General features: G+C 37.1%; 1 protein-coding gene across 6 annotated transcripts in view; it reads right to left on the bottom strand.

Moving 5' to 3' along the window:
- Positions 1 to 217: 217 nt before the first annotated feature.
- CCDC85A (coiled-coil domain containing 85A) overlaps positions 218 to 21,778 on the bottom strand; it is a 200,171-nt gene continuing 178,610 nt past the window's right edge. For 2 of the 6 annotated variants that reach the window (XM_045446118.1, XM_045446119.1), the window contains one exon: positions 218 to 2,042. In XM_045446118.1, the coding sequence (XP_045302074.1) occupies positions 1,953 to 2,042 (90 nt within the window). In that variant the 3' untranslated portion in view covers positions 218 to 1,952. Of the gene's footprint in view, positions 2,043 to 6,052; positions 6,152 to 9,710; positions 9,831 to 12,877; positions 13,013 to 21,778 lie in introns of all 6 variants that reach the window. The other 4 variants (XM_045446114.1, XM_045446115.1, XM_045446116.1 and 1 more) reach the window with 4 other exon arrangements.

Below are 21,778 nucleotides of genomic sequence, written 5' to 3'. Positions count from 1 at the left end.
TTTAACTACATTATAATGGAGAATGGTGTGAATGGAGGAACCTGAATATTAAATATAAAACAAAGGCATGTTTTTAAATATGCTCATAATGAGGGATTTAAAATAATCATCTGGATTACCATCATTAATACCATCATCTAGGAACAATGTGATACTTAGCAACTGACTATTAGAAATCTACTCAATTTAGGAAAAAAAATTTTGAAGGAAAAAACACTGAGATTAAATAATTTATTACCATTGCTAAGATGAACACATATGTGATACTCGATTTTATGCAGGACTTTAAAAAAATAGTTTTAATACAGTATCAAAATTTACACAAGTATTTTGTCAAAAGACCAGTGTTCCTTGTATTAGCTTCTGCAGTCTCTACTGCAGGCACAAAAACTTGTTTTAAATGTCTTCAGAGTGTAGGAATACAACAATTTAAGGATGAAAGCTTTTCTACGAGAGAAGGTGTAAATATAGCAAGCAATTTTCTTTTACAGAGTAATAATATAACATTTCAAAAGAAAGATAAGCTTAACTGGTAACCCAATTTCAATAATTAGAGAGATAATTCTATAGTAAATTAATTCTATAGTAAATTAATTCATAAATATTTTCTGAAAACAGAGGGCTGTTTTTTCATCATAGTAACATTTAAAAAAGTATAACGAAATACCTTCACATTCCTTGACCAATGACAATTAGTATACTATAATGAGTCCATTATAAAAACAACAGCAATGATGAATATCTGCAATGAATCCAATCTGAGTAATTGAGAAGAACTCTAAAAACTGGGAATTGTTGCATTCCTACTTTTATAATCTTAAACTACAATAAAAACTTAGCATTCTGTCACAGGCCTCTTGCACATTCATACAAGAAACTATCATTGCATTTGAAAAACACAAAATACCTATCATAGCATTTCCAATACACACAGTCTAATATTATATATATATATATATATACCAAAAATAAGAAACTAAGCAAAGCTAGCACACCTCTTTTTCAAACCTCAAGCAATCTGAACAAGAGCTTTTAGCCTCAATAATGAAAGACATGCGTCAGTTTCATAAAACGTTAGCTGCTGTAGGCAAAGAAAGCTTTTTCATAAATGCAGTGCAATATTTTAAAGTTTACATAAAGTTTATTAAATATAACAGCAGATCTAGAAACTAAATTGTAGAAATTGACATCTCACAGCTGGAAACACTTAGAAAAATTATGTTTGCTTGTTCTTTAATTGGAATTAATATTAACATCAATGGCTACATTGAATGAATATGGAAGTAGATATGCCCCCAAGATGTGTCTTCATGAATATAGCAAGATTAAAAGAAAAGCTATATTTATCTTGATCACTTGAAATAAATGGTACTGTCTGGTAAGCACTCTACAAAAAATGTTGCTACCCTTCTGGCTGGTAGAGAATTTATGGGGTAGTTTTAGCACCTCAAAAGTCAAAACAGAATCCCAGAAATCTAATCTTGCCTTACATCCAAATTAATTATGCATCAGGAACTCATAATTTTTTGACTATAATACAAGAAATAGGTGCCCAACTCTCAGATTTGGAAAGCTGGAAGCCACCTCTTCCTTAACACACCATGGTAGAAAACTCCCACCATTCTGTGCAATGAGTCAACTCTATGAAAACCTCTGAGGCCCTACTGGACTCTTCTAATCTTAGATCTTAGGAGTCAAAAACATTTTAACTCTAATGAAAATATTGGTACCAAAATGGTGATTTTCAAAGCTGTTTTAAATTAACTCGAGATGGGCTACTGTGGACATGGAAACCAGAGACATGACATACAGCATACTGAAGGTGTTAGAGGGAAAATATGTGCAATGTACAATCACTCCATGTTATTCAGAGTCCAGGTGTGCAGAAACCCACTTTTTTCTTCTTTTATCTCTCTCTGGCAGTGGTGACCTCCTGTTTGAAAGAGTGCCTTTCACATTGGTCCTTTGTACTGGTTTCCAGACAAATGTTGCCTAATTCCAGGACAGGAACCGGCAGCATCTCCAAGTTTCCTCCATACAACCTTAAAAAAGGTAAAAATAAAAAAAAAATAATAAAAATAAACATCTTAATTGCCTTTTCCACAAAGAGATTTGTGGTTTTTAAAGGGGGATCTATGAGAGGGGCAAAGAGGAATATGAAGACAAGAGACAAAATAACCCCATGAATGAGCTCAAACATGAAATGTGATGGAAGTTTCTAAATCACAAGAGTTACTCAGTAGAGGGAACTACAATGCTTTGTAATAATCAGGGCCAAAATTAAAGAATGATGTGCCAACTGACATGAGTGGTCCTCAACTTGGGCTGTACACGATGCACTTGAAGAACCTTCAATTCTCAGATTGACTGCATGGTAAAGGGGAGGCATGTTCATCTGTATTTTTTCTTAAGGCTTCCAATATAATTCTGTATAGCCAGAATTAAGAACATGTGAACAAAATCATCTTGGTTCTTCTATACATCTTGAACACAAGGGATATCAAAATGTTTAATCCACTAAGGAAAATGGAGTTTTTGGTCTTGAGTTATTATTAAGCCCTGAGCTGGTAGGACTTAGGGCCACTAGTAAATTTCCATAGCTTTCCCTACAGAGCAGGGGCCTCAGTCATAGCTACTGAGTTAGCTACCAAACTGTACTACCTCTCAGATTATCAAAGCAGAGAGCAACCAAGTGCAGAAAAAAGAGAAGAATAAAATCAAGAATCCCCCCAATAGATATAATACATAAAAATGGGGCCATTTTAGAGGGAAAATAGCAAAAGGTAAGGTTACGAAAAATGTAAAGTCACTGAATTCATCAGTGATACACCAATATGCTAATGTGAGCTGGAAAATGCACATACACCCCTCCCCCCCCCCACGTGGAAAACAGTAACCCTTCTTGTGTTTCACAATAAGGATTAATTTCGGATTGATTCATTCCCTAAAAATTTACATTGCTCTTACATGAACACAAAACTGTTGGTTCATTAATTGTTGATAGACTTTTTTTTGTTTTTGAATTTTTTAAAAATACTCTAGGGAAACCTAACACTAGTCATGGTAATATATAAGAATATAGGATTCTGTCTACCTTCATTTCTAAGCCAATGAAACCATTAGTCTCTCTTTTGATGGACACCACTAGGCAGTAGAAATAACCTGTTCTATTTGAAAAGAGTTGTACTGATGGTCTTTAAATATTAGAAAAGGAATGCTCTAGCAACAGATGCCTCAAGCTGTCCACAAGGAAGGTAGGAATGTCCCATTTCTTAATAAATAGACGGAAAAAATGCAAACACTGAATCAAGGGGTCCAAGGATGCTCTGGACCTTGCTTTCTAGCCCTTACATGGTATCTACACCTGCCCCGAATGTTTTGAATGTCTCATTGAGAAGCAGAGGATAGACTCAAAGACCTGAACAAAGCACAGACAAAAAGCATTAGAGGGTTACAACTCCAAAGTGCAAGCCCTCCTCAAGTACTCAAACATAGAATACCATGGGCCTTAACCCTGAAATTGCTATGTAGTGAAAGAGTCAGAGAAGGCAAAACTCTGAAACAAGCCAATGGTACTAAGGTGGACACAGAGTAGTGACTTATTATTGACTAAAAGAACAGAATAGGAAAAAAAACCAGAATAGGTGGGTGTCTGAGGTAACCAGTCAACTTGTTCAGCTCTTCTCAGGGAATTTACAAAAGCCAAACAGACCTAAGATAAATATGCTGCACTATAAGAAATAGTAAATGTATTTTTGTGGCACAGTTTGGGAAGAGAATAAAAGCACTTCTTACTAACCACTAATTACTAATCAACACGATGATGCTAACAGTCACTTCATTGTACACGGGTTGACAACTGATCTCCAGAAGGAACACCAGAAACTGAGACCAAACTTATTATCCTAAATTCTACCTGAGTCTTATAACTGATCTCACATTATAAGAAAACTTTACATTTCTATTAAATTGTTACAAAAGCACATAGTTTCTGGAATAGGTTTTATAACTTGAGCTAGTTTCTAAGAAATTATCTATGAAAATACCTCACAATTCGTATTTCTTGTTGCTCTCTAGTATGCACGGAGTTCAATGTTCATATAATTTATAATGGTGACACAAACATTTTTTCTCTTGGCTTTTAAATAGTTTCCAAATATGAGAGTGCTAATTATCAGATTTGGCCTCATTTGTATTTTTTTCTTCAAATTTTGGGACTCAGACAAAAGTAGATAAGTAAAAGGAACTTTTAGGAAGGCAAGCTTTTGGCTTCCTGAAAATATCTCCTGCATGGAAAAACACCACTACCACTGCATATGATCTTTTGAAGCATTTTTGAAACATTTTTGGAAATCTAGGCAAACAAAGATCAACACGAGCTAATCAAGACCCATTCCATTAGTATGTCTCTTGTGTGACTAAGAAATGAATTTTCTAGTTCAGAAGTCTTGTATCTAAAACGAAAAGACAAGAAAATAATCCTAGCATGTGTTTTTACAGAAATTCAGGCATTATGCAAAAAGGAGAGGGTCCCCTCTGGAAGATGCTTTGCTTTTAGAAGTCCCCAGATTCACCACACTTGGGAAAGGGGTGATTGCTAGGACTCAAGAGGAGATTGGGGTATCGTCCTGACTTCCTTAGGAAAAAATTGATCGAGCAATTTTATTTTGGGAATTCAGTCTCTTCTAATATAAAAGGCAAGTGTGGAGATGGTACCCAGGGCTTCCTATATCCAAATTCCCCAGGGGCTGGGGTGAAACCTAGACATCTGGATTACAGAGGACACCCATGTACTACTTGGGAGAATCGCTGTGGGAGGATCTTCTCTGTGGTCTCTTCTGGCTCTACAATTCCTCATGTCTGAACTTTAGTTCTCATTCCATAATCAACAGATGAGAAGCAACAGGCATGTTTAAGGTATGTAGCTTAAATTTTTGAATGTAGCTGAAGGAAATATTCAAACGTAAAACTTAAGAATAGGCTGAACAGCTACAGAAGGTGAAGAGTGGTGGGAAATTATGACTTCCAGAACTAATGACCTTTTGAAAATAGACAAAAATAGATATGCAGAGAAGAAAAAAAGCAGCAGACTAAAACTGTGGCCCCACCACGTATAAAATGCCCACAGGACTTAAAACATTTACTGGATTCCAAGAACATCTCAACGAGGTAGATACATGAGAATATTTGGTTCTAATAGCTTAAAGGTAATTCTAGGCAATTTTGATATCCTAATGGACAAAGAATAGGAGGATAAAAGTACAACATAGAGCCTATTAAAATCAGTGCTTAATCTATGATTTTTATTTGAACAAATGGCTTCCTCTATAATATTTAGCTTTTTAACAACTTCACCAATTATATTCTTGATTAAATGATATATCCATGCATATTACTCAAAATTTAGCCAGGGATTAATAATAAATACAAATCACATTGTTGATTAGATATGTATCATGAAAATAGCATGTCAATTCTTTTACTGTGTTTCTCTAATTTCATAGATTTCTATGTGTATCTCTTAAGTTCATATTTATTTCTTTTATACATTTCTGAGCTTTCATCAACACTGAAAGGTAAAGCTACTACTTTGCAAAACAGGCAGTGCACATATCATATGAAGAACCAAGCAAATGTTACCTAGTAAGATGATTTTTCCCCCAAGTATAGCTGTAAATAAGTCTGAAGAAGGCTGTGTTTTATCACAGGCTCTTAAACTGATTTTTTGGTACCTCTTAAAAGTATGAAACAGAAACCCATTTATCAAAACTAGCAACACAATATCTTCAACAGTAAATTATGTAAAAATGTTCCTGGATCATTCTGGAATACAGAATTGGCTGATTATCGGTTACCTGAATATTTTATGACTGTGTTAATAAAGCTGCAATAAAATATGTTAAAGATCCAAACAAGGGGAATTGGTTTTATTTTAATATAAAAATATCAAGGCATTTGGCCAGCATTATAAAAAGTAGGTATTCATAAAATGATAACTAAGCTGCAATGGGGCTTTCAACACAGAATACACAATAAAGCACATTAAACTTACATTGCACATTTCTCTGACTATAGCTTTTTCTGTCTCACTAAGGTCATTTTCATACTCTTTACCCTGTTGACGATCTATAGTTTCCTGAACATCCAAGACCTGGATATGTTGAAAAAGAAAAGCAAATTTCACATGGAAAAAAACTTGTTAGTTTAGTTTATGAATTAAACCATAAAGGAGGTCCACTTTGCAAAACCTTTTGGTTTTCCCCGTCTCTGCATATCAGAGTGGATTAGTACATGGCACAATCTTTTAAAATGATTGTTATGAAACCTACTAGGAATCAATTCTACTCGATTTTTAAATGGTCTTTAAAAGCAATCTATTGTATCACTAATAGTCAATTGAATTCACTAATATCTAAAATAATTAGATGCATTAATTTGGTCATTAAGATAACTTGCCTGTGTCAACCATTTGCAGAAAGTCAGTAATTCTTGCTCCATTGTAAAGATGAGCAATATAATTAATTTTATGCCAAATAATCCAAATGATATGTAGACATGGCCTATAGAAAAGACTAAAAGAGATTGTAGTCAAAACCCAGGAATATGTACGTAAGAACTCGAGGTAACATTAGCACTACTAACTTCACAGTTCTTGCCTGGACATGTTCCCAGGGACTAGAAAAGGACTACGGAGATGGTTCTTAGATAATATCAAAGAGAAAAACTGGCTCCTTGTGAAAATATTTGAGCAACACTTTCAGCATTTTTCATTAGAGCAAAGTGTTGGGATGAGATGCTTTTAAGCAATCTTAGAGGCATGAGATTCCACTTCTCTAAGTTATCTCTAAATGGATTCAAAATAATATTTATTGAAATATGCCTGTAGAATTTTCATGCCATACTTTCTATAGGTCAAAGGGGAGAAAACTTTGGTTTTGAGTGTTGTCTGTTATTTTTTTCTGTATCAGCTGGTAAGCCAAAGCACTAATGTAGCAAAAAGACAACCCAAAACAAAGGAAAAAAAACCACAGAAAAAAAATGCTTTTCTAAAAGCTCTTCTATGAATCCCACTGGACTGTGACATTGCTAACCTCCTTGGTTCTGTGGTCATCATGGTCAATGCTGATGGCCACACCTAAAGGTATTACCTGAGAATTGGCACTAATGAACAGTTGAGCCAAAATAAATGATTTAAACATGAAGTGGACCCTTCATGTCAAGTTCATACATACAGAGTCTATATGGATTATTTACTAGTATTCAATCCTGAAATAATCTAACTCACAAACTACTCCCTTATTAACTCAAAATGTCTAGCCATTATTACTATGTAGATACTTTAAAAGAGGATAACACGGTAGTAAATGAAAGCCTCATCCTGGTACTCAACGTAGAGTCAGTTCACATTCTTTATATACTTACAGGAAATCACTGCCTATGCTCAGTGAATATTCATAGAAAACTTAATTCCTGGAACAAGCTCATTTGCCTACAAATTCAATGTCTAATGCACCTAAGACAAGTGTACTTCAAATCAGTTAATTTCTACTAAATGAAGTGAAGCTCCAATTAATAGGATGAATTTTAAAGCAAGATAAATGTGGTGTTATTACAAGTGGGCTAATATCTCACAGTGATTTACAGCACTTTCCTCCCAAACCATGACCACAGAGTTTATCAAAGCCTAGAGATTTTTTTTTTTTGGAGATGTATCAGAAGATGAGAAACTGAACCATTGTTCTAATTAATCCTTTTACAACAGAAAAATTTTATGACCTAAATCAGCTCTAGATCTGTGGGCTTTTAAAAACAAAACATATTGAATGGCTCCGTTTCTTCTTTTGCACTGCATTTCCCACAGGCATTATTTCCCCTAGGCACATATTTCTGTTTCACGACACAGTTAACTCACGGAAGCAAACATACTCTGTATTCAAGAGCCTCCACTTATCCAAGAAAGATGCTTCAGTTGCTTGGTGTTACCCATCTGCCAACTGAGGGCACTTAACGTATTCTGATTATAACATAATATCTTTCTTTCTTGAGATAAAATTTTATATGAAAATTAGAAAATGAATTCAGAGAAAATTGAAGAGCTCCTCCTTGCCCTTCCCTTCCCTTCCTTTTAGGCCATAGGAACACAGCTGCATTGACAAATTTGGGAAAGATTGCAAGGCTGTCCTATATGCTGATCTGATTCAAATTACACTTGCCATTTAATAAGGCATCAGGCCGAAACAGTTTTCAGTTTGAAAAGTAGAGCAATGTGTTGCTTTTGGAGTATGTGCAGACACAAACACTACAGGATTGAAGCCACTCATTTTTTATTTCTAAGATGCTTTTCAGATAGCGTCTGGTTCATGCTCAAGTAACAGCATGTTTAGCATGCTGTTCATGCTTAACAGCATCCAAATGCTGTTGCAGAGAGCAAGATGTTGGTCAGGTGATAAATCAGCACCCACCAGATGCAGGGCGGAGCCCCTCATTCGGGTAGGCCTTCCCAGGTAAATTCCTCTTGGTTGTTCACTTGGTGAGTTATTCCAACCAAGACAGAAAATGCCAAGTGCATTGCACTGGCCACCAGCACAGCGCTGCTACCTTCACTCAGGAGCAATCAGTATGTGCTTGGGAGGAGCAACTCATTTCATTAAAGTTATAGCAAAATATAATGAGGGGGCTCAATCTTCTGCTAAAATCACATCAAGTAAATATTTTAAATTTCTCCTCTACTTGCTTTCTGCATGCCAGAGAAAGTGTGGCCCATTCCAAAAGAGTGAATCTTCAGGTTATTAATGATAAATCATTCCAAAACCAAAACACTTTTTAGTAAAGTTGTGAAATTCTTGTGGCAAGAGCAGGACTGAAGCATGCTACCTACTTTATGGCTCAGAAAGGTTTCACCAAGGCTACCTGTTAGGAATTACAGATAATCTGAAGGACAGGATTTCATACCTTGGAAATGATAAAACTTGAAGGGACTGTCTCAATTTTTAAGGTAATGTTTATTGCCTACATCAGTTTCTCCTCTTAGATAATATTTATATTGTTATTAATTTTACTTATGGCACTTATTTATTGGAAAGCTCATTATTGGTAAAGAAAATAAATGATACATTTCAGCTAAATCTTTTTTGAAATTATCGCAGAATCTGAAGTAAAAGATAAAAATAGCTTTATGAAGAAGACCACCTATTTTCTAATACTTTACGGAAGAGCATTAACTCAACTTTGAACATCTAACTTCTATTTAATGGAGGATAGAGTAGGTTTTTTATTTCAATGTCTTCTTTCAAGTTGCACAATGTACCTCAATTGCATAAAGAAAGAAAAATATGATAACCTTCCTTATTTTGCCTATTAACTTCCTATATTTGAAGACATGCATACTATAAACACCGCACATAAAATACCCAGAACAATATTTTACACAAATGGATATACATGCACATCAGACTTCAACTTCGATGCAGATTGATATGAATCACATTACTCAAGACAAAATGATAAAACCAGAGATTCAACCATAAGTACTCAAACCCGTTGTCAATTTAAAAACAAGTACACTTCAAAAATTAAAAGAGTTACACCATAAGGGGGTCAAAAAATAAAGTATCTATGGTTAAAACAAGACTGTGAGGACTACCAGACTAAAGCAAACAAGCCACAACACAACTGAAGTTCTGGATAAACGGTTGTACACAGTTGGTTACCTTAAGAGAATGTACCACAGGTTCAGGCTGCTGAGAAGGTGTGGTATGTCCACTGAAGCTAGCTGGAGAGGTGGGTGGACTGTTACTCCCATCAGCCCCTGATGACAACCTAAAAGAACCCTTAGTAGAAAATCAACAACTTTGTTATTAAAACAAAAGTCGTTTAGAACTGCATAGATGTCATTCAGTATTCAATTTCACTGCCAAATGAAAATTAGCTACTTTGTTCATTTTTTTCTAGCCTGTCCTAAGATGCTATCAACCTGTTAACTAGAATACACTCGCTGCTTGACCAGCAAGAACACTTAACCAAGAGCCATCACGATGCATGTCCAGATGTCATTTCCGATTTGCCAAAGAGAGCAATGCCCCCTAAGGAATGCCCATTAAGAATATTTCAGGAATGATTCTTGAAACTTAAAGATGCTCAAGAGTAGGGAATTTGTGAGTTAGCAGCTGAGTTAAACATGCTCACTCAGCAAGACAAATGCTATATTCCATATGTCTCCGAAAATTCGGACACATCACATTCTGGCATTGGAGAAATGGTGTGTCTTATAAAACCCTTCTTTGAAGTAAAGACCTACAGTGGAGCATTTTTCAAAGAGAATCATCCAAATTCAACATTTTCTTTAAGGAAAAAAAATATTTTTGTTCTTTAAAAAATGAAAAACAAAACAGGTCACAAATTAGATATTTGTACTTTAGTGACTCTTTGACTTAATTGCTGAAAAACCAGAACTTAGGCCCTATTAATTTGGCCTGTGAGGGTTGCAGTCACCCATACAGTAACTGGGAAAAAGTAAAACTTCAGTTACTTCCCCTCCTAGAAAAAAGCAGCCAAATGGAAAGTCTCCAAACCTGTTTTTAGGGTGATCATTACACCCAAAGGGCCTGAGAGATTTTAATTTCTGTCCATCAACGAATCTGATTTTTTCATGCCTAATAGATTAATAACTGCTCCATTTCACTCAATCCTAGGACTCTAATACCCTGAGGAGGAGACACTGAAGGTACATGTGTGGATTCACAAACGCAGGAAACAACTGCGATGAGACGTTTATTTTCCCCGCACCCACAGAAGTGTTTCTGTGTTGTGCACTTTAGTGATGGGAGGGAGAATCTGAGAGCAGCAACAGTGAGAAATATGGGTTTTATGCAAACCATACCATTTGTAGAGAATCTGACAATCCCCTTCAATTTTTACAAAAATTATAATCTATGCAATTTGGAGTACCTTCCCCCTTCCCTGGTCACTTCCTTTCTTCCCGTGTTCTTGAAGGCTATCCTTGCCACCTCATAAGCCAACTGAAGCCATGTTCTTTTCCTTGCTCAAAGAGTTATACAATCAAAGCAGGTCCTGCCCCCCACCCTCACTAATCAACGGGGAGAGGAAGCTGTGGGATATGACGTTTAGGGGACTTCCCCAGTCTGTCCTCCATTGCTACTAATGATTACATTAATAGCAGGTGATGACACAGGAAAGCCAATTATAATAGCCCTAACCCCCTCTGGGGATAAAGTGTATAGGTTTTCCTGTATTTGTAATTCAGATCAAATCAGACATAAGAGTACCTGAAACAAACAATAGAAGGGAACTTAGTAGAAACTTAAAGACGGTTAAGGGGCATACCATTCCCCCCACAACTTGACCACCAAATTGTGGTCATCCTCATCCTCTGTAGAGATGAAAGTTTTCCAAAATGAAGGAGTTATAAAGGAAGCTATTCTCTGAATAGCTCTGGTCCTCTACTATTCTCTTTCCCCACTGCTACCACCGTTATGAACGGTTTTGAAAAGGCTTCTGAGGTTATGCAGAGTTCACTTCGAACTTCTCATTTAGGACCCACTACTGCAGTACAGTTTTCCCTCTGACTGGTAATCTAACTGGGCAGCCTATAATACTCCCCCTCTGGGCTTCCCTCCTTCCAGTTCTTCCTTTCAAACCTCGTGCTGCCCAGCCCTTCTGTTTCAAATGTTAGCTTCCCAGACCTGGAAAAATGTCAGACATATAATCCTAGCATGCTTTTACTTGGGCAAGGGGCCTCTATCTTTCAGGGCTTTTGGTTTTAGAGAATTTCTGAGATCAATGAGAAGTAGCTTCCCTAAACCAAATCCTCTGGGCAATTTAGCACTGTTTAAACTTAAAGCGAGTCCTGCTCTACCTTTAAACACTCTTTTATTTCAATAATAATAATAATAATAGCTAAAATAGGAACTGCACAGTGGGGAAAACTCATTCACGAATTAAAGTTGTCCTTCAAATGTGCTTAGTAAGCCAAGGACTAGTAATTACAAGAAAGTTCAAGGTTCACATTTTATGTGGTTTTTGTAAAGTTGCAAAGGTAAGCAAGTGCCTGGTAAAGTTGTCCACCAACAGGTGCTCAATAGTTTTCTAGATTTTAACACAACAAGCACTTCCTTCTATCCTGTCTCATTTAGTTACCATAAAATAAAAGGTTATATATCTATGTGCTTAGTAGAATCAGACCAATATTTGGAGAGTTACCCAGGTTCAATCCATACATACTCTCAGTTGACTAGTACATTTTCACAGAAATGTTTTTTACAATGTGCCGAGTGAAATACTAGTAAAACAAATGATTTTAAACAGTCTCTTCAAATTTATTACAATAACATTAAGTCTGTTTATTTAAATTGTAACCTGACTGGCTCAGGAGATAGGGAACTTAAAAAGAAGAAAATCTTAATAAAATTGGAAACATGACTCAGGGTCACTGGTTTTCAAACCACACATGATCACACAGTGCATGCACCACCTCTTGGGTGGGCAATTGATTTTCAAAGGCAAGGAATAATTTTCTGGGCTGGTCTACAGACAGTTCCTTTTCATGGCCCTGGACCTTTTAAACTCCTTCTTATGAAAGGTGCAGGGTACCTCTCATCTTCTCCAATGCTTGGGGTTACTCAACTTTCAACCCCAACCATGTTCGGTGGGGGTGGGCAGGGGAGGGACGGACACTGACAGTAACCATTTAGGAAATGAAAGGCTCTATTCCCAGCTTCCCTTCCCAGACTTAGACACACACAACAACTTTCTTTTCTGTGTACAGACTTGTTCTCTCCCCCCAGCGTAACTTTGTCTCTAGCAACAGAAGCCATCTGTATGCACAAGCAAATGCCGCAGCTGGCTCGTCTTCACTCACCGGGAGAGTGGGCAGGCATCGTCCTATTCCTCGGCACCCTTGCCACCACTGCAAGACCCGCCGGGCTCTGGGCCCCCAGCCTTTCTCCATATTTGAGCTGTTTCTAGTTGGAGGTTGCCTTCTATTCTGGGTGGCCTTATATTTGGAACAATATAGTACAATCACTCAGAAAAATACTGTTTCCCAGGTCTCAAGAAAGCAGATAGAACAAGAAGCTTAATGAAATGAACCACAATGACCACAATGGCAAGCTGTAACATGCACCTCAAACTAGGGAAAAAAATGAAAATAAAAATAAATTGTCTATTAGAACTAATTCTTAAGCTATCAAAAAGAAGTAGATGATATTGCCAAAATTATAAGAAAAAAAAAAACCTAAGTGATTTAGACGACTTTGTTTATTGGTTTTACTTGTGAGAAATACAGAATTAACTGTAAGGCTTCCATGTATTTTAAATTGTGTAACCTCAGAACTTAACAGAAATTATTTGAAACGTAATTGGGAGCACTATGCACTTTTGTTAAGACATACAAGGTAGGTCGATATATTCGATAATACTTAGAAAAACTGACAGCATGTCAAATTCTCAGCAAAATTTCTGCACATTGAAGAGTATGTAATGAATTAAGAGGTCATCATTGCATTAAAATAACTGTTTTACAAGGGACATATACATCATTATCAAAATTTCTATTAAACAGTTAATCTCCAAATTTCTACACTGGTTAGAACTAGAGATAGCAGATAAATAAATTTTTCCCCTAATTTCAGTTTTTTCTGTGACTAAACAGCATAATTCTATTCAAATAATCAGAAGCAAAATGAACTTACTTGAACATAATTTCCTCTCCCTAACAACTTTCACTAAGACCTTTATCTAAGTGTGTCATGTTCTAAGGAATAAGACAATTTTTTTTTAACTATAGAGAGGCACCTAGGTGACTATTAGTTGAGTGACCAACTCTTGGTTTCAGCTCAGGTCATGATCTCACAATTTCATGGGTTCAAACCCTGCTTTGGGCTCTGTGCTGGCAGCATGAAGCCCACATGGGATTCTCTCCCTCTCCCTCTCTCTCTGTCCCTCCCCCACTCACACTGTCTCTGTCTCTCTCAAAATAAATAAAATAAAAAATTTAAGATATATAAAATTCAGGGGTGCCTGGGTGTCTCCGTCGGTTAAGCGTTCGACTCTTGATTTCGGCTCAGGTCATGATCTTGCAGTTCATGAGTTTGAGCCCCGCAATGGGCTCTTCATTGACAGTGTGAAACCCGCTTGGGACTCTCTCTCCCTCTCTCTCTGCCTCTCCCCTGCTCGCTTGCTCTCTCTCTCTCTCTCTCAAAAATAAATAATAAACTTAAAATGTAAAATAAAATATAGAAAATTCACAATAGTCCCAAAATTCTAGTGTCTGAATGTTTAAATTTAGGAGGCTGAAGAATGTTTTTCAGTCATAATTTTTCAGTTCTCACTATCTCTTCTCTTCCAAGTGTGTACTGTGTTGTGAAAAGCACTGGTCTGTCACTCTTCTTTAACATTTGGGAGCTGAGCAATAAAGAAAATGTGCCATGGTCTTAAGTAAAGTGAAAAAGAGGAGTGGTACTCACAAATCTCTCTTCTGAATCTATGGAATCAGTACCAGTTACCTGTTAAACAAGTCAGCTACACATATTCCTCATATATAACAGAGAAAATTATACATTTGGACTATGACAATCACTTCATTGTAGCAACACAGATTTGAACGTGGCTCTTTCAGTAATCATTTCATGTGTCAGTGTCTAATTTCTTTCCATCACCAAAAGAATTCTATCCAATTATTTATAATATGGTTTATGGCTTAAAATCCACCTCTCACCCCAATGTGTAGAGTTCTAATTCTGAGATGGTCATCAAAATTACCATAGATTTTTTTTTAATGTTTATTTATTTTTGAGACACAGAGAGAGAGACAGAGCATGAACAGGGGAGGGTCAGAGAGAGAGGGAGACACAGAATCCGAAGCAGGCTCCAGGCTCCGAGCAGTCAGCAAAGAGCCCAACGTGGGGCTCGAACTCATGGACTGTGAGATCATGACCTGAGCTGAAGCCGGAAGCTCAACCGACTAAGCCACCCAGGCGCCCCCTAAAAAGTACCATAGATTTTTTATGAACAAGTCCTATCTCCATTGGCTCCCTTCATGACTTATGCATCTCTCAGATCTTATGTTTTCGGATTCAATGACTGAGTAAGACATAGCCAGAGTCCCACTTTCATTCTTCCTTAATGTGTAGTGAGATCGAAACTCTATGCCTCTCCATTGTACTAAGCTTATTATCATAACCATGAAATCTAAGGTAACATCTCTAACCATATAGAAGCATGCTGGAAAGAGTAGCCGTTTCACTATAATATTTCCCTACTTTTGGAAAGTAGATACAACATGAAATAATAGCTGTGCCTTTTAGCATCTTGCAAAGGGTTCCTTTAAAACAAATTAAATATAGACTGCATAGTATTATTAATCTCATAGGAGGGAGCAATATACATGGACCAGATTTTTGTGGAAGTATAACCTAGTTGATGGTATAACCATTTTTAAGGGAAAGATACTCTTGGAATCAGGATTATTGACTTTCTACTCCTGTTGGGAGCTTTTTAAAAAAATTTCCAGGTCATGGAAAAATGTGTTCTGGACTGGCCATCATGCTAGCCTTCAAATAAACTGAATGGTATTTATGTACTAATGAAGGCTTGGCTCTTTGCTAGCTCTACAATTGTCAGTCGTGCTATTTTCTGAAGACTGCTTCATAAAACATAGTAAGTAAGCCTTCAGTACCTCCATAGACAGAGTTGTTTCTGGCAACTTCAGAGATTCAAGTGGGGGAACCCAGATCTGGCTATCAACCAGGACAATTCCAAACCTTAAAAAAGTCACTTTCTATTTTCTGACAAGTTCTCTTTTGCTTAATTTTGTTTGCTGTGGTTTCCCAAAATTCCAAATTCATAAACAATGCTTGAATGACCTTACTATTTCAGTAGAAGTCTGTGTACTCAGCAGCCACTTTATATACAGGTATGTGGGGTAACCCATAAATTAATTTAGGTATCGTGACAGACCACTCTAAATGCTATGGCAAAGTAATGCTCTGCATCAAGACTGTGTGGGAGATAGATTACAGATCACTTACTATGTGGTAAGTACTCATTATAGAAATCATGAATTCTAATGCTGTAAGCAAACTCCTAGATCAAGAAACAAAAATATCCCTCACTATCACTGAAGAAGATAAAATATATTGGTACTGTTATGCCTTTTATCACATGATATGGAAGACATTTTTCCAAGAAAATTGAGATTTGGGATATTTTCTAGTATTGTCCTTACAATAACAGACTTCTTCAGAATTAAGGGGAAAAAAGCCACTCAATTTTTTTAAAAGATCATCTAAACAATAAGAAAATGTATTACTTAGGACTTTGCTGAGTAAAATTATTATAATTAATAATATGAATTTTAAGAGCACCAGCAAGATGAAGCAATTGTGATTAAGTGGTCTTCTTGCTGTTTTCTGGTAATATTTTATATATTGTTATTTTAATTAACACTCTGGAAGTTTCTTTAAATTTTTTTTCCCAACGTTTATTTATTTTTTGGGGGACAGAGAGAGACAGAGCATGAACGGGGAAGGGGCAGAGAGAGAGGGAGACACAGAATCGGAAACAGGCTCCAGGCTCTGAGCCATCAGCCCAGAGCCCGACGCGGGGCTCGAACTCACGGACCGCGAGATCGTGACCTGGCTGAAGTCGGACGCTTAACCGACTGCGCCACCCAGGCGCCCCAACACTCTGGAAGTTTCTATTCTTTTGCTTTACAAAAGAACATATTAAAGTCTCTAACACACAAAACGTAATGTTTTTATATTTTATCACACAAAATGCAGGCTTGCCACTTAGATATAAATCAGATGCAATGCATTTGTAACAAACTTTGGAGCCCAACCCTCCTATCTATTATAGGAAGCCAACTATGGAAAGCTAAACATTGATCGGCTAAAATGGTTTCCTGTTAGTTAAAGATGTTCAATTTTTAATAAGTTCTGAAGCTAGGTCAAACTATCACATAGTGCATCATGCCTCATCAGAATGCATACCTAGTTTGGGAGGAAGGATGGATTTTCTCTCCTTATTATGAGGCAAGGGCGGCTGCTTTGCTAATCGCATCAGGAAAATAATTTGTTCAGTTTGACCAGTCTTTATTCTGAAATACTACAACATTTCACTAGCACACAAATAGAAGCTTACGAGAAACTGTAGAGGTAACCCTGACAAACTTTTTCTAAAACATTCCTGTGAATCAGTTTCAAAATACTAAGAGACCCTCAGCTTTGCTCTAATACGTGATATTCAGTTGACTGTATTCAAAGAAAAGCATGTTTTTAAATTTTAAATTAACTAAATAAGGGATCTATTCAATACTGATTTAAAATGTTATATAATTGCCTGGCTTTTTAGATATTCATTTATTCACTTAACTAATTTACTAAGCACCTACAAAAGGTAATAGCCCATGCTATGCCACGTAGGTATCTAATCCAGTAACTTTTTGTTTAAAGAGTTGCACAGTAAATTCAAATAATTGACTCTAGGGTCACACTGCCTGGGCTCAGAGTCTTGATTGGACACTTGGCAGTTGCATGACCTCTCTGAGCCTCAGTTTCCTCATCTGTAAAGTGTGGGTAATAATGGTACAATGGTCCCTCCCTCTATGAGGTTACTTATATGAAAAGAGCTCTTAAAACAGTATCTGGTCCACATTAAATGTTCTGCAAGTATTTGCTGTCGTTATCATGAATGTGTTTGCTAATCAACACATTTTATAACTTATTTGTCAATCGACTTTCACATATTTATTATTGACAGTAGTAATTCTCAACCTGGGGCAAGTTGGCCTTCCAGCGGAGACATTTGGCAAAAATGCAGACATTTTTAGTTGTTTAAACCTGGTGATTTCTTTTTTAATGTTTATTTATTTTTGAGAGAGAGAGAGAGAGACAGAGAGGGAGAGAGAGTGTGTGAGCAGAAGGGCAGAGAGAGATGGAGACACAGGACAGAAGCAGAAGCAGGCTCCAGGCTCTGAGCTGTCAGCACAGAGCCTGATGTGGGGCTCGAATTCATGAACCACAAGATCAAAACCTGAGTGCAAGTTGGCCGCTTAACCGACTAAGCCACCCAGGCTCCCCAAAACTGGGTGATTTCTATGGGTATTTATGGGTAGAGGCCAAGGATGCTGCTGAACGCCTGATGATGCACAAGACCCTCCCCACAACAAAGAATTATCCAGCCCCAAATGTCAATAGTGCTGAAACTGAGAGACTGATTTAGAGAAGAACTGTGTTGGAAAACTATAAAGCAAAATTTCTGGTGACAGCTCCATAGCAGACTTTGCATATGAGGACAAGTCGCCCATGTGATCTGGATGGAGCTTGTGATGATTTTAAAGGAAATTCACTAAGCTTCACCCCTCAAGTAGTCTAAGTATAAAGACATCCTTATCTCCACCCCAAGTAGGAAATTACTCTTTTTAACAAAAGGATAAGAATTAAAAATACCCCAAACATCCTACTGTTAACAACGCTAGCAGAAACAAAATACAAATGGGTAGCACAGGGCAGTGGTCCAAAGAACAAAGAGCTCCCTGAGTGGAGAGGAGAGCATGCTGTAAGCACCTTAAAAATCAAGACACCAACCCCACAGAGAGTAAAATTGGCAGAAGGTGCTTTGTGGAAATTATGAAAGAAGATAAAGCTTCCTTAGCAATACAACAGGTAAAGATTCTGCAATCAATTTTAAGCAGTCACACCAGGAAAGAATACAATTGCCAGAAAATAGGAATGAAAGCCCTCACACGTGAAGCATCCCAGTGCAGAAAAAAAGCATTGTGTGACGTGCAGAGGGAAATCAGAAATCCAGACATGAACGGCGACCATTTTTTCCTTCACACACGGCTAAGGGTTGTACTCTGTTTACATGTTTGTCTCCTCAGTAGGTAGAAGACTCCTTGAGGGTGTGTCTGAATCCTAACAGTACTTGGTTACTAAGCTCCTACTACCTACTACCTGCTGGGACTTTCCTAAATGCTGTAATTTACAAGATTATTAAGACTAGCTAAGATGAGCTCCTACTACATGTTAATACACCTATCAAGACACTAACTGTTGGCCTGGTGCTATTCTCAATAATTTATGTTCCATAATTTTGTTGTTGTTGTTGTTGTTGTTTATTTGTTTGATTGGGATCCTGGAGATCGCCTTCTGTTCTGTGTACCCACTGATTAGCTCCTGGGCTGCAAGGAGATTCTGGCGAGGATCAGGTTGTCTGGAATGGCCATGGTCTTGGCGGGAGCTGTGAATATAAATAACTGATACAGATGAACTGGTGTTTGCCAGCTGAACATCAGCTCCGTGTTCATTTGACTTTCTCCATTCAAGGTACGTAAGTGTGGCCACAACAGTTACATAAAATGTGCATCTAGAATAATATCCAAGGATTTTGAAAGTTGGGATTTTATCAAAGTCTCCTAGAGAATTTGTTGAGAATTACTGACAATTCACTTTGGAATACTACAGGAGTCATGCTATAAATGAAACACAGTAGGGCTCCAGATAAACACAGTTATTAAGAGAATAGTTTATTTCCTCTTCTAACTTTCTTGAGTTTGGGTTTCTGTAATACTTTTCTGGATCTGTCTTTCTTGTCCTATCCCAGTGTGATCCAGGATGTCACTCCCTTCATTCTGGTTCATATTCATTCATATTCATATCCTCTCTCCATCTCTAATACTGGAATAGGTATCTTGAAAAGTTGCTTAATTCTTGGCTCCACTAATGAACAAGTAATGACCATGTAACTTTACTTTCACTGTTTAACAGATGAGTATAAGTATTACTCTGACCACTCCCCTTCAGATGAGCTGACAAGACTCTTGTTCATAGCTCAATGTTAAGCCCTATCACATTTTACAGTACTATTTCATATATCTTGGAGCTCCTTAAGGTCACTGTACTTTGTAATCATGATGATTAGCACCCTATCTGCACACAGTAGTTGCTCAATAAACTTTGTGTTATAGGATGGTCAGAATCTATGTGTGAGACTGTGTGGCTTTTCCTTTGTCATTACAAAAATAAGTGTATAAATGCTTTACTTGTGTGTCCATACACTTGGTAATCAGAAGATACTCAACTACTTGTCAAGTAACTAAAGCACACTTGTAGAGTGCTAGCATGGCCTGAAAAAAGTGAAAGGCCATTTTTGTGATGGTCCGTATTTTGGCAAGTCAACACAAGTTAAACTCCACCTAACTTCCCATTATTTTCTTCCCCTCATTACCCAGTTACTCATATTTGAGCAAAATAAACTTATCCTGAAAGTATTAAATTACTTCTATTTCTAAAGCCACAGTAAAGCTCAAATATGTTAAAACAGTAACTGGACAGATCACTAGAGACACTTAGTAGACCAAAAGTAGAAAAAGACTTTATTACCAGGGCATCCAAAGTATATGCCTATTCTCACCAAAATGATTATGTAATGAGAAACATCAAGTGGTGAAAACAAAATATCATCAAAAGAGATGCTATCCTTAACTTCATTAAGTGTAGGCCAATCTGTAAGTATCCAAGTGTTCCCAGCTAGGGAAACCCCGAAGGTAATATGTATTCACTCATTCTTCATTTCTATGCCAAATAATGGCTAAGATTGAGGTCTGTGGAGTCACAGAAGATGTGACAAAGAACTTTAAGGCAAAGAGTCTGAAATTTTAGACATCACCATGTTCAGGGAAACAGAAGTGGTTCAGAAGGATGTGAGGGACAGAGTGGCAAGAACTGAGGCTGACATGAAAGGCAGGAGGTTCATGGAGAACCTTTTATACTATAGGAAAGATTTACAGTTTATTCCACACAGAGGCATGAGCTGTGACAAGACCTGATTTGTGTTTGATAGATCTCTCTAGTAATGACGTGGAGAATGATCTGGATGGGACAAGACTAGCTGGGATGAAGTCCAATTAGGACATTGAAAGAGCAGTTCAAGTGAAAACTGAGCAATGACTACTCATTGCTCATTAGCCAATAGCAGAAGGAATGAAAAGGATAATATTGACAGACTAAAGGGCAGGACCCTAGGAGCCTTAGTGTTGATTTGAATGTATGCAGTAAGACGAAAGAGGAATCAGGGATGGCTCCCAGCTTTCTGGCTGGGCACCAGCTAAATGGTCATGCCGTTAACCAGGCTAGAAAATGCCTGCAGAAGTAATGGATCTAACTCCCTCAGATTTGAAAATCAAGATCAAAGAGGTAATTAACAGTGTAAAGCCCAAAGACATCTTTCTCACAGATACTCCCACAATGTTTTTCTTCTGACATGTGAGGGTTTGTAAAATATTTAAATTGTAAAGGATTTTAACTTCATGTCAGGATGAGAATATCCCATCAAATGATATCATGTGCTTGGGAGAATAACAAAGTAATTTTTAAATACCTGTGACTCCAGGTGAAAGTTGCAGATATATAAATATAGTCCCTCCCCCCCAAATAAGTGAATGAAAGTAATTACAGAAGTTAACAGGATACTTTTTTACAAGAATCAGAGAGGGCAAACCCCAGAAAAAAGGGATCTTGAAAGGGCTAAGACAGCAAACACCCTGTGTCTCTGTACTCTGTAGCCAGAATGACGGCAGACAAAGAATAACAATGAAGGCCTGGTTTAAAAAAAAAAAAATTAGCTGTTGAACAATAGGTAGGAAATGTGAACAATTACATTTACGTACATTCGGTTTCTAAGTAATGAGCCTTATGCGCTTAATTTTTCTCTTTTTGTTAACCATACAATCCCCAGTGAGAAACACGGAAATTTCCAG

The sequence above is a fragment of the Leopardus geoffroyi genome, chromosome A3, assembly GCF_018350155.1.
Source record: "Leopardus geoffroyi isolate Oge1 chromosome A3, O.geoffroyi_Oge1_pat1.0, whole genome shotgun sequence".
NCBI lineage: Eukaryota > Metazoa > Chordata > Mammalia > Carnivora > Felidae > Leopardus > Leopardus geoffroyi.
This window is presented reverse-complemented; position numbering and strand designations above follow the sequence as displayed.